Raw genomic sequence first — 13951 nt, 5'->3', positions numbered from 1 at the left:
TATTTTATAATTAATATATTATACTATTAACAAAAAAATTATATTTAAAAAACGAGCGTATGTACCTGCATGTGATCAAAAATAAATTTAAAGAAAATGAAAAAAATCGAAATTTTACGAGAACAGCTGATTGTTCTAGCCTGATAGTACGCGACTAGTTTTTTTTTGCGGTTAGATAATATTTCTCTTGTCTATCGTTGAGGCGCAAAGAGAACTACGAGAAAGAGAGAAAGAGTGGAAGGAAAGAAAAAGATAGAACGAGAAATTGCGCGCACCTATAAGGAGGAAGCAGACAGCGAGATCTTTCCTTGCATTCAGTCACCGACGCGTTGCATTCTTCTACCGCGTTGCAAGTAGTCCTTCGTTTCTTTTACTTTTTTTAAACAAATAATTCAATCATTTTTATTTGCGCAAGCGAAAGTTGTCCTTTTTTGATTTTTCCATGATCTTTCATTTCCGATAATGATAAAACTTTTCATAAGAAATACCCTGCAACCCCGCCCCCCTGCGACCCCCGCCTACTTTTCGTGCAGTTTGAAGGCGCGTAAAAATGATTAAAAACAAATAAAATAATAATTTTGATACGATCAATTTTCCATGTTATTCTAAGGTGCTTGTTCGCACTCGTGCTAAGCAATTTTCCATATCGCAAACTTTCGCAAAGTAGAAAGATATTATTATTTCGTATAGACGAGAGATAAGGTGTACATAAGTGTGTGTGTGACTCGCGTTATGAAAGAAAATAATTCCAAAAAAAAAAAAGCAAAAAGAATTAAAATCATTTATATTTGAACTTTTTCAGTGTGTAAAAATATAAAATAAATTTGTGACGAGATAAAGAGAGGAGCGAAGAAAAAGAAGAAAAAAGAGAAAACGAACGTATTGTTTTGAAAAGGAAAGAATAAAAAATAGAAAAGTATATCGTTAGATTTAGCAACGAGGATACACATGCGATAAATTAAGACGAGGGAAGATAAGTGGAACGATCGAGACTCGAGCGGTTGGAGCAAGGTCACGGATAAACTTGGTAGGAGTTCGCAAAGTGTTGTTGCTCGAGTGGGAAAGAGCTCCTTTTCTTCGCGTCGATGGACGTTGGTAAGCTTCTTTATTACGAACAGCCCAGTGTCGTGTTATTAAAATAGACGACGTAGTCGAGTGAATCTTGAAAGGACAGTTTATTCGGCTCGAATTGGCTCAGAAACGATGATCATCGGGGCAAACGCGTCCAACTTGATAAGATCCTTCATAATTCACGAACGAAATTCAAACGGTTAAGAAGGAAAGGCTCAAGGAGAAGAAAATAAAAGGGGAAAAAGAAAGAGAAAAAGGGAAAAAGGAAAAAAAAAAAGAAAGCATGTCGGAAAGTGAGACCAAACCAGCCTCGCCGGTGCCAAACGTTTGCACGCAAGGTTGCAACAGTCTGATTACCGTACATTGCCCTACGCTTCAAGTGACATCGCGAATGTTGCGTTCGCCAAGCCACGAAAGTGTTACCACCGATATCTCCCTTTTCAGTGTATCCTCGATAGCAAGCGAATTACGATGTGCTAACAGGTTGGTTACCTTCAAATCGTATAGCGATGTGCAGTTAGCTGGACGGGGACCCTCGCCGAAACCCGATCGCCAGATTCAGGATAACAGGTGGGTAAACATCCATTGACCAAGATCTGTCGTGTACGGAGCAAAATAAAAATAATTGGCTTGCTCTTATTGATATACTTTTTATTCCATTTTGAGAGATGCCATTCTATTTTATTATTCGATCATATTCTAAAAGATATTCATTTGTATCCAACGTACACACAGACCAGCGGATATTCCGGAAATCCTCTGGTTCGAGGAGGAGAACGATCTGATCCGCAGTTGCGGTGTTCTTTCCTCGGCACTGGGTCTTCGTAAAAGCTTCAGTACGAGCGACGTCTCGCAATTACCGAGCCCGGACGCGTCTGTACCAGCAGCCGGACTTCGTTCGGCCGTATCAGCCTTGGCACTCGATACTCAAAGAAACAATTTACTTTTGGAACACGCGAGGCTCGATCACGCTTCGAGATCCTGCAGCACGTGGGTCGCTGTTGGGGAACCCGTCGCGAGTACGTCTCAACTTCCGAGTCCTCACGGTGGTGCAGCGCAAGAACAACCACAACAAACCTCGAGCTCTCATTCCTCCGCACCACAACCACCACCAGCTCCACCACCTCCACCTATACCTTTTACCGGTGCCGATCTTATAAGGTCCGTCAATAAGAAGGTCCGACAAAATTATATACGCCGAAGGTAAGACATATTTCCTACCTCCAAACTTACCTATTTTATCCAAATCAAATAATTATTCAAATTTAATAAAAAAAAATTGGAATTTTCATCTTGTGTCTAATTAATAATTCAAATGTTCCATAGATTGCTGACGACCTACCGAGCTCTCGAACGACTATCTCAAAGCGAATTCAACTTGGACCAATTGGAGGCAGCGGCAAGCGCAGCGCAAACAGGTGCACCAGGTACGACATTACTCGTACCTGGTACTACTTCAACACTTTCCGGTACATCAGTAATCGGTCGAAAGGAACGGAATCATGCGTTGACCGTCAGAGACGTCGAAAGGGAACGCGGTAATCAATTATCCAAGTACGAGAGGAACATGATGATTTTTAATTGGCTTCACACTCTCGATGATAAGGCAATTGTCGACAGTGTCGAATAATCCTAATCGATCGATGATAATCGGCTTATCAAGCACCTATGGCGCTTACCGAACACGGACTAATCGGCATCGACGTATTATTTCTGCCTTCTTCTTCTTAATATTTTTCTTTCCAATATTTCTTCTTTGATTCGTTGTTATTTTTTTCTCTTTTCTTTTTTTTTTAATCTCAATTTAGAGTACATGATATATAGACATACATAAAAAATAAAAATCGATATCTAATTACGTAAACGGAAGGCCTTTTCACAGAGGAACAAAAGTTGGTTGCAATCGAAAAAGATATGAGAAAAGAGGAAAATCCTCGTTAGACGCGCGGTTGAGAGACGTCCGTCCCCTCTCGTCCAAAAGATATATCGCATAAAAAATAGATAAAAAAAAAAAAAAAAAAAAAAAAAAAACCAAAAAAAAAAAAAAAAAAATGAGAAAGAATTTGAATAAGCATATCCGAACAATTTGGGTTGATCGGATGAACGATGTAGGAAAAATAACGGATTCGCTAATTCACTAAGTGCACGCACCTAGAACCATAGTATTAATTATGATGAGACTACTAAAAATGCGACATCACGATTTATCATTTTTTTTCAACTATACTTAAAGTCGATGCACCGACAGTTTATATGATATATATGTGTGTGTACATACTTACCATGTATGTATTTACCATATTTCTTATTCGATGACAACATTTTCTTCCTTATTTTCCTCGTTGATAAGATCAAATTAAAAAACATACTGCAACATTATTGTCGTTGCATCGAAGATATGCATACATAGTCGTCGAGTATAATCAAACTCTTACCTTGTTTTTTTTTTCATCGTTATATTTGGTAGCGTCGTTGCTCGACTCTACTACTATTATATTGTAAATTCAAATATGTAAGAAAGAAGCTTTATTATTCTCTTTCTTAGAAGCGTAGATTTCGATTAATCGCGTCTCGCCAGGTGTTCAGGATAAGTATTAATTAAGTTACAACAAAATCGTAACGTTAAAACTAAGGAAAGATCGCAACGAGCTTATACGAAAGATTTCTTTATTTTATTTTGTATCGAGCTTTCATTCGTTTAACTTCCGATATATTCGAGTGATTTTTTATTTTACTAATTACAACTTTATACATTTTTTAGAGAAAACAGAAAGAAAAAAAAACGTTTTATATTCGATTTAATATACAGCAATATAGAAGATATTTTTCTATTTATTATGGAAATCATCGCATTAACTTCGAACGACAAATATTTTCACAGAAAACACGAAAAGCTCTCTACGATCTGCCTTCAGTTTCATAATACGTGTTCCTATCAAAGCCTTAACAACCGTCAAACATAAATAGAAAAAAGAAAGACAAAATAAATTCTCCAATAAAAACTGTAATCTTTGAAATTTACTTTTATACAAATTCTTTGACCGTTAAAAACTGACCGATTAATAGACTTCGCTTATATGCAAATAATTATCAGTATTATGTGCCATACACACAATAAACACTCACGTATACACAGAGACATACACACATACCAATGAAAAGAGATATATATATATATATAATATGTATATGTGCGTATATCTATACATTCCTGGGATTGTTAAAATGATGGATGTGTGATTGAATAACGTACGCTTTCCTTCTTATATATTTAACGTTTCTTCCGAATGTTACATTTGTGAGTCTCGCAGTACACACACATCCTTTATCCGGATGGTATGGAATCCTAATAAAATCGCAGAATCTATTATACATATAGAAAAAATCTTATTTGACCTATATTAGAAAGATATAATTAAGTGCTGAATTGGCCCTCGATCGATTGAATTGTTTTAGTGTCTCCAGATGAATATGAGAATTAAAAGACACATACATGCGCGATAACTTGACTTCGAAAAGCACTCAGGCAAGTATTCCTACCTGATATCGATGAAATTCAGCAATCTTTTTATTCAGATTCGGAACCAGAGCTTGCATCTGATTCGTATTCACCAATGTTGATTGTAAATTTGTACTCTTGATCACACCCAAGATACGCATCGCTCATAAAATATAAAGTATACGAATGCTGTCCTGGTGTCGGGGCAACAAAGTCCAACCTTACTTTAGCCTTCTGTTGCAAAGTTAATCTCTTGATGGAGAGTAAAGAATTCGTCTTAGGATCTCCGATGACAACCCACCAACCTTCCTCGCGTTTTTGTGGGAAGAATGGTGCTACTACTGGACCTGTTACTTCATCTTCTCTTTCGAGCTGTACAATAACATTCACAGTACCGCCACTGTGTAATTTATCCTTGTCCTGAACCTCGTAAGACATTTCAATGTTGGGATAACGATTACAAAATTTAGCAACGTCTGCCATTTGTGCATCCGTCAGCTGTAAAAGTCTATTCCTATCGTCAAATTCGAGTTCTATCACGTCAAAAACGGTCTCAACTTTCTTTTCTGTGCATCGTTTGATCGTTTCTGAGGTAAAGTGCGGTAATTGTTTGAGATAAGAATCTTTCGACCACATCGCTTGCGTTACCATCTGTGCCAATTCCATAGCAGCAACGGCAGGCGTCAACCAACCTGAAGAACTAAGGACATCGACGCAGGCCTGTATCAACCTAACTGCTTTGCTTAGAACTAATTCTGTGTCTTTTTGTAATTCTGGGCCTAACTGTATTCTAGAAAGGTGAGCTTGCAAAAGTAATTGAGCTTTCACATGAGGATCAGCCATTCTAGTTGCTTGAGGCGCATGAGGAAGTCGTGAAGCTAAACTTCTCAATAAATTCTCTTCTCGTTGTCTTACCGGAACAGTTTCGTATTCCGCAGCTGCCGATATAATCTCCAATAGACCGCGGATCTTCGTTTTGTTGTTCAAAGATAGACTGAACAATTCAATGGTGGCATAATTGATGTAATAATAAGCAGCGATCATTCCAAGATTCAATGGTAAGGTGTCCATTTCATCCTCGACCGCTACACACTTGGCTTGTTCAAGATCATTCAATGTTGTTTCAACTAATTCGGACAGATGATCTGACAAGTGTCTGTGCGTGATTCCTTGCAATCCGTAATAATTTGGATTTTGAGTGAGTCTCCTGTATAGGAATGTCCATGTAAGGTAGTCAACTGCGTCCTGCTTGTTTTCTATCGTTTTTGTAACAATTTCAGCGTTAAAGTGATCGTGTAATCTGTGATCCAAATGACTCTCTACTGGTAGTGGTTCGTTTAAGAACTTTTTAAAGAAATCCTTTTTAGAACTTTGACAAAGAAGCACGCACTTGGCATCGTCGTCTTCTAATGGTCGATTAGCTCGTGCTACCATTTGTAAAACATCTGTTATCGGATAATCCTCATACGCGTGAGTTTTCCCATTGTAACACTGAGTGTCCATTACTACTACCAAATGGGAACTAATGGATAAACTCCAACACAAGTCTCTGGTTGCCACTGCTACTTGAATGGCATCGCTGTCAAACAATTGTTCGACTAAACGTCGATCATCCGCAGAAAGTCCTTCATGCAAATAAGCTATACCTTGAGACAAGGTCTCTTTCAATGTTTTATCTGTCATTCTATCTAAGAAGGGTTTGATATCGGCTTCTTCGGCATGGAAAAATCTTGATGGTGCACCCTCTGCTGCTGTAAATGTTAATAAATCGATAGCTGTTAATCTAGCTTGCCGACGAGTAGGCACAAAGACAATAACAGGTTTGTGCGCGGCATGTCTTAGTATCGCATTATATACTGGTTTGGCCATAGCAGCCAGCCTTGAGGCATTATGAGTTATGTTAATGCCCTGAACATGTAATTCCAATGGTACAGGTCTCACAGAAGGATGAAAGTTAAAAGTTGCAGCAGCTGGTGCACCCAACCATTGTGCTGCATCCTTAGCATCGGCCAGTGACGCTGACAACGCTACTATCCTAGTTGGTTTATCCAACTGAGAGGAAATATATCTCGCTCTGGAGCAAGCTACTTCTAAGACGGGACCTTCTTCACCGCCGATTAATTGCAATTCATCCACAATAAATAATTGGATATTCTGTACATTCTTACGTTGCTTCCATCTTCGAGAAAGCACATCCCATTTGTCAGCAGTCGTTATGACTATTTGTCCTTTGGCAAGTAACTTAAGATCTGTTCCAGTTTCTCCAGTTAGTAAAACTACTTTCCTACTCAATTGTTGGCCAAACTTTACCAGCCAATCGGCATAAACTAGCTCAGCCAATGCTTCCTTGCTGACCATATAGACGCATCTACCTTCTGGATTTTGTGTCAACAAACGAAGTACCGCAAACTCGGCAATAGTAGTCTTTCCAGATCCAGTTGGTGCCCCAACAAAGACGTTATCATCAGAATTGTATACCGCGTTAAATACTTGTGTTTGTATTGGATTAAATTGCGGAAATTTGTTGGCATATAAATTTTCAAATTTAGCGTTTCTCAACGCGGTTATTGGTAAAGGCTGGAGATCTAATAATTCTGTTGGCGGTAGATTCTTTTCTGGTAATATGAGATGTCTAAAACTGACGGGTAATTGAGTCTCAACACCGATCCATCTGTCCGATACTACACGTAAGAAATATTGCGGCGGTAATGGTTCAAATACTGGAACAAAGAATTTGATTAAATGCTCGTCGGTCGCGTATTTCGCTTTTAAAAGGAAATATTCGTGATGGAGTATGACCTCGGAATCGACGTCTTCCACGAGAATCCAAAATGCTTCAGAAGCACCATGCACTTTCTCGTCCCATTGAAAATCAGGCGCAATTGTTAATTCGACGCGCAAGGTGGACCGCGTGATCGGTTGGATATGCGTCGATAATTCCAATTTTGGAAACTGATGGACATATTTATAAATAGTTTTTCCTAATTTAGGCGATCGTATCATTTCACCAATTTCGTTCGGTCCGAGATCGTACAATCTTTCCCATGGCATGTTTTTCTTCTCTATTTTCTTCACTATTTCCTCCGGCATCTTTCGGAATTGTCTTAAAAGCGACATGGATTGCCACATTCTACGATCTATCATTTTACACAAGGATAAACATTTATCCGCTAATTGGGCCCATCCGCGGAACAACACAATTTCAAATATAGCTCTCATTAATCGCGTTGCCGATTGCGTAACTAACATCATATCGGACATCAGAGCAAATCCTTCCAATTTTAATTGTGAGATGTATGCTTGTAACAATACATTCACTTTAGCACTAGGCTCTTCTATACTCTCTTTAACTGGTATAGGTACCCGTTCCATCAACTTTTGTAATTCCAATTTCTCTTCCTCCCTGACATTAATATTTTTGAATTCGCTGGACAACGAGAATACTCGGAACAATTCGATTTCACTTAATGTTCGCTTGAGAAGTTGATTGTACGTAGACATTGTTTCGTGAGTACAGTAATAATGCGAAGCTATTCTACCTAACTCGGTTGCTTGGAAATTTCCAGATTTACGATCGTATTTGATTAAACCACTTCTGTCTAACGCAACTGCGGCAGAATGAATTAAATCTGCTCTATGTAATTCTAATAAAGGATCTTCTCTTAATTTGTCATGACCTATTCCATAGAGAATAGGACAACGTGGCATCCTGACATATAAATATGTATAACCAAGCCAAGTGACGGCATCTCTAATGTTTTGAATGGTACCTAAAACTATCTCTGCATTTAACATATCTGGTAGCTTGCTAATCAATTGCGACTCTATTGGTAATTGCTGGTTCAAAAGAGATAAATAATACTGAAGTTCGCTATGGTTAGTAATTAAAATTCCTTCACCTTTAGTGTCATATTGTGGACGACCAGCTCGACCTAACATTTGTAAAACATCTAAGGCGCCTAATTCAACCCACCTGCCTTTTTCTGGATTATATACTTGTGTACCTTTGATAATTACTGTATGAGCTGGTAAGTTAACACCCCAGGCCAAAGTAGCAGTCGAAACAAGAACTTGTATGTGCCTATCAGCAAAAAGATCTTCAACTAAAGTACGATCTACCCTTGTCATACCAGCATGATGGATAGCGAATCCATACGGCAATAAATCTTTAAGCTCTTGATTCTTTACTTGTTCCGCTTCGCTTCTCAATACTTCCATAGATGCAGAACCTTCTCGAAGAAATTGGCCTAGGGTATCTTTTTCTAAACACATGTCCCTGATTGCACGTGCAGTTTTTCCAGTCTCCTTGCGAGAATGTACGAAAATTAATACTTGATTACGACCAGCATGTTCCATTGTTTTTTCATAAACTATTTCATTCATAACTTGAAATCGTTTCAATGCTTTTTTTTCTGTCACACCAATATATTGCTGTTCCAATGCAACAGGCCTAAAACTGTTGTCAAAGTAGAAAAGACCAGTTTCCATTTTAATACGTAGAAATGTGGCAACGTCTTGATAGTTTGGTAATGTAGCTGAAAGACCTACAAGCCGAACATCTTCTTGAGTGGTTTCAATATTCCTGATCGTTCTTGCAACCAACGCTTCTAAAACCGGACCTCTTTCGTCGTGCAACAAATGAATTTCGTCAATAATAATTAATCTTACTAACGAAGTGAATGTTTTTTCACCACCTTTACGCGTTATAATGTCCCACTTTTCTGGAGTGCAAACAATTACTTGGGTCGCAGCTATTTGTTCTCTAGTCAGCTGATGGTCTCCAGTTAATTCCGAAACAGTTAAATTGTAAGTTGATAATCTTTTTCCGAAATTACCAACCATTTCTTGTACGAGAGAACGCATTGGTGCAACATAAATTATTTTGAATTCGTCTGCGTTTATCGTGCCGTCTGCATTAATGTGTTTGCCGATTTCACGCATCATACAAAGTAGAGCAACGTTTGTTTTTCCAGCTCCAGTAGGTGCACACAGTAATAAATTTTCGTCGCTTTCCAATGCACTCTGATATAAACGACTTTGAATTCTGTTCAATGTTTTAAAACCCTCAAAAGCAGGTTGGACGTACTTTGGTAAATCTTCGATCGGTAAAAGTTTCTCACTGTCGCCAAATGGTTTGGGTTTCAAAGCAGGTACATGAACTTCTTCATATCTAAAAATATATAAAGGCAAAGATATTGTAAATTATAATATATAGAGCAGGTCATAGAACCTGCTTGTTGATTAATTATTAATTATTTTATGTCAATAGGAAGAGCAATTATAATAGCCTATCACTATACATACCCTTTTCTTTGTTTCCTAAAACTTCCATCAGGCAGTTGACAACGCTTGTTTGCCATAAAATGACTTCCTTGTGCAAATATTAAATCTTCTAAGTCTATTAAATTTCTGGTTCCTTGGACTTGACCTCCTGGACCTCCAGTGTCTTCATTTTCTTCTCTTCTCTTGCGCTGTGCTCTGGCTTCCATTGTTTCATCCGCATCGTCATCACCTTTTCCTGTATCTAATTGTTTTAAAATTTTTGCAAGTACCGGTTCGTCATTCATCTTATTACGTATTTTTTGCCTCTCCGATTCAGACTGCGAGGCTGCTAACATCGTGCAGTAGGCAACTAAATTGAAGAAAAAAAAATTAGAAGATTACCCTTATTAAAAAAAATTATATTAATGAAAAATAATTATATTTATTTGTATATATGTTAACATACTCGTGTGTCTATATTTTTTTAACTGTTTTATAAAGTCAAAACAGTCATAACCCAAAAGTAAAACTAATTGATTTTCACAATCACGATCGTCGCTAGCATCCTTCAAAACTGTTAATACTTCTGCTGCTCTTGCTTGGGAAACCATCGCATCATCATATATCCTACTTAATCTTCTTTGTAGCCAATATGCATCTATATCAAGAGGATGCAGTGGTTTTTCCTTTTTCATCTCTTCTGCTCCACCTAACTAAAGAGAAAAGAAATATATTCATTTAAAATTTGTATAATTAAATAATATATGTATATTAAATTATATGTATAATTAAATAATATATGTATATTAAATTATTTAATTATAATATCATTTGTTTCTTCTTACATTCTCAGCATGAATGGCTCTATCGTCATTAGCTTCTTCTCCTTCGTCGCCCTCATCATCATTCTCCCTAACCTCTCCGTAAACATCTTCATCATCTTCTTCGCTGCTCTCTTCAAATTGTACATTAATCCCATATGTTTCATCAATGTTTTCTTCATTTGTGGTACTTTTTTCATCATTTCCAAAATCTGTTATCTTTTTTCCAAGATTCACCAATAATGCAAATCTTTCTTCAGCAAGCGAACCAAGTAACAATTCTGTTTCCTTCTTCTTTTCTCTTTCTTTTAATCTGTCATTTTTCAATACTGCCAAAACCTCATCCGCAGCACCACATAAAATATCGCGTGGTTGATCGCCTAAAGCTTCTTGAATAAAACTGAGCAATACTTCATAAGTTTGACGTGTCTCTTGAGTTTTGGGTCGATAAACAATACCAACCATTTCATCTACTCCTTCAGAAAGTAAAGTGGCACCTCTCATGCGTGCAAAGTCATACTGTGCTTCATCGCGCTTCTGACGTCTACAAAATATAAAATTATATATCTATATAGATGTAACTATATAAACAATAATTAAATTAAACATGAAAACATATTTACATACTTTGCTTTCCTCTCTTCAGCTTTTCCCGGTTTTGTTCGTTGAGCTCTGTCACCCATGCGTGTACCATCGAGCTTCCCAACAAGGGACATAACTTCACCCGTAGCTTCATCTCTACTGCGTCTTTCTATTAGCCGAACGTCAGCTTGTAAAACCAAATTTGAATTCTAGAAGTAGACATAAGTTTTCTTTAAAATAATAATTCTTGTAATCCTCTACATAATGGAATATGAAAACATTTTAACGTTGCTTATACTATAGCATGCCAAATTATTATAAAATGAATATCTTAATAAACCTCACGAGAGACTTATAATCGCAATAAATAATATTCAATTCTGTTTTTACACGATAGATACGTTTCCTTAAGAATACGTGTAAAAAAATATATTGCATCGCAAATGAAATGGCTGGGTAAAGCAAAATTTTCTTCTAAGAATTTGGGTCGATTGTGTTAAATCGAAATTGTATAAAAAAAAAAAAAAAGTTCGTGTAAACACAAAATTAGGTGTACTGTGCAATTGTTTATCTCATATAATGTTTCTATATTTGTAAAAAAGGTTAACTGATACTCACCGCTTTATATTCGTATTGCAATTGTCGTGCGGCAGCGTCCGCCATATTGTAATATAATAAATTCTACAGTAAAAATCTTAGCAAGTTCACTCACTAATCTATCAAAAATATAAACTGCATTACCAAATGGTTATTCTCGACACAATATCATTATTTTTTCATTCACTATATTTTCGTTTGTATAATTCTATGTGATATAAGAATATACCCATAAACTCTATTTACTCAACTTATATTACGATGGTGCAACGATGCAATGTCGAATGATCGATGGTTAAACGCGACCTATCGATACTTATCGCTGTTTATCGATACTTATCGCTGCCTATCGATGTATATCGATACTTTTCGCTGCCTATCGATACCTATCGATCCTAATGTTGACGTCCCTATGGCGAAAAGTGATTGGTTCGTTTTATCATATCTTTATCCATTTAAAATTTAAAAAGTTTAGAAACCCTGGAATGTAAATTAATTTTATATTTAACCCTTTTTTTAATACTGCTTCGTGAATGTTTTCAATAATACACACGTACAAAACAACTGCCAATCTTTAATCTTAAATATATCATTTACATGCATGGTATTACATGCAATAAGCAAAAAGAAAAGATAATTACTTCTATTACATCTACAATTGTATGTTTTTTTCTAAGTACTTTCTTTTTAACAAAAATCATTTTGACCCTTCCGGTAGAAGTAGGTATACCTTAAACATTGATAAACCCAGGTATCGAGTGTAATAATAATATTAAGTCTTTCACTTATTTGCATTCATTAATTTTAATAATCGATACCGATCAATAAAAATCTTCTCCGCGTTTCATACTGAAGAAGTGAGATAATAAGTGCGAACGATCAAGACGGACAAACTGATCGAGACCATAATAATGAAGAAATTATCTCCCAAGTGTGAACGTTAAACAAGTAAACGTATTATCGAGAGAACCTTTGAACTTTGCGAGATATCTTATTGTTAGAAAAGTAGTTCTCCCTTCTCTTTTTCTTTCTTTCTTTTTTTTTTTTTATTTCTCTTTGTTTTTTCTTTTTATTACGATAAATCCTACTGATCGTTCCGGTTATTCCGATAGCCCTGACGTCAATTACGTATTCATAAGCAACGAAATCAACATCTTCCAACCATGAACACCTGATCAATTTGTTTATTAGATTAAATGAAAATTATGAATCATTTCATTAAAAAAAAAAAACATTTCTATTCTCATACGGTATAGAAAATGTTGATCTTTTTCATTTAATTAGAAAGAAAATTTGCAAAGAATAATTTTGAATTTTCTTTTAATGTATTGAATTTGACGTTTACTTATCGTCAAAAACTATTATTACAATCCATCTCATATAATCGATTTCTTCTTCGACTTATCACTTTCACTTAATCATTTCTTTCGCTCGCTTCCAGTAATTACCAGACAGCAACGCGTGGGTAGAAACGAGTAAATAAGTAGTCGTCTTATGTACATACATACATACGTACATATGCGTTATTAATTTTGCACACAGCTGCACTTATGAGAGCTGTAAGATTATACCGTATAGAGTTTGTCTTTGCTTTTGTCTTTTATCATTTAAAACGAGAAAAAGTGTATTAACTTCTTGGTGAATATCCCTTGTCTTTTCTTTTCTTTTCTTTTCTTTTTCCTTGATATTTATATTATACGCATTCCATTAAAATGGCAGCAATTTTGAAAAACTTAAATTTGTATACGTCAATTTCGTAGTAAATCGAAAAATGAATAGAAATTTCAAACATGTTCGCACGGTCGAACTTATCAAATCGACAACGTCTCATAATCAGTGACTAACATTCTCAGAAAAGTAAACCGTCTTTACGTAACAAAAAGTCATTTCTTTATCTTTGAAAAATAAAACAAAAGGAACGAATCATCGCGTCGCCACGTTGCTTGACTCGGATGAGTTGGAGGCATGTGCAAGAAAACTATCGTATCTTTCGGTAAAAAGAGAAAGAGATAAAGAAACAGAGAAATGTATTTTATTAAGCGTTTTAAATATCCCTCGCTTGAAGTATAAACGAAGTTAAGAGGAAAATAACAAGCTTATTGTCTAGATAGTTTAATAT

The 13951-nt window shown here is 36.2% G+C and overlaps 2 protein-coding genes across 2 annotated transcripts in view; one reads left to right on the top strand and one right to left on the bottom strand.

Annotated features, from left to right (window-relative positions):
* Window positions 1-3102, top strand: part of LOC106791352 — a 5350-nt gene extending 2248 nt beyond the window's left edge. Inside the window, exons 2-4 of the mRNA XM_014756926.1 lie at window positions 803-1641; window positions 1807-2274; window positions 2398-3102. Of these exons, the coding sequence (XP_014612412.1) occupies window positions 1355-1641; window positions 1807-2274; window positions 2398-2701 (1059 nt within the window). The 5' untranslated portion in view covers window positions 803-1354 and the 3' untranslated portion in view covers window positions 2702-3102. The remainder of the gene's footprint in view (window positions 1-802; window positions 1642-1806; window positions 2275-2397) is intronic.
* A 1209-nt stretch (window positions 3103-4311) lies between these two features.
* Window positions 4312-12146, bottom strand: LOC106791351 (putative U5 small nuclear ribonucleoprotein 200 kDa helicase). The gene is made up of 6 exons (XM_014756925.1): window positions 11854-12146; window positions 11281-11444; window positions 10678-11197; window positions 10299-10545; window positions 9875-10202; window positions 4312-9740 (listed from the first exon to the last, which is right to left on the bottom strand). The coding sequence occupies exons 1-6, from the start codon at window positions 11896-11898 to the stop codon at window positions 4640-4642; spliced, it is 6405 nt and encodes a 2134-aa protein (XP_014612411.1). The 5' UTR covers window positions 11899-12146; the 3' UTR covers window positions 4312-4639.
* Between the last annotated feature and the right edge of the window lie 1805 nt (window positions 12147-13951).

This window comes from Polistes canadensis, unplaced genomic scaffold (assembly GCF_001313835.1).
Source record: "Polistes canadensis isolate GaletaPanama2010 unplaced genomic scaffold, ASM131383v1 scaffold_300, whole genome shotgun sequence".
In the NCBI taxonomy this organism is placed as follows: domain Eukaryota; kingdom Metazoa; phylum Arthropoda; class Insecta; order Hymenoptera; family Vespidae; genus Polistes; species Polistes canadensis.
This window is presented reverse-complemented; position numbering and strand designations above follow the sequence as displayed.

Coding starts and splice junctions, on each gene's coding strand:
- LOC106791351 (XM_014756925.1), bottom strand. CDS start 11,898: ATGGCGGACGCTGCCGCACGACAATTGCAATACGAATATAAAGCG. Junction 11,198..11,280: donor GCTGAAGAGAGGAAAGCAAA/GTATGTAAATAT, acceptor TATATTTTGTAG/ACGTCAGAAGCGCGATGAAG. Junction 9,741..9,874: donor TTTAGGAAACAAAGAAAAGG/GTATGTATAGTG, acceptor ATATATTTTTAG/ATATGAAGAAGTTCATGTAC.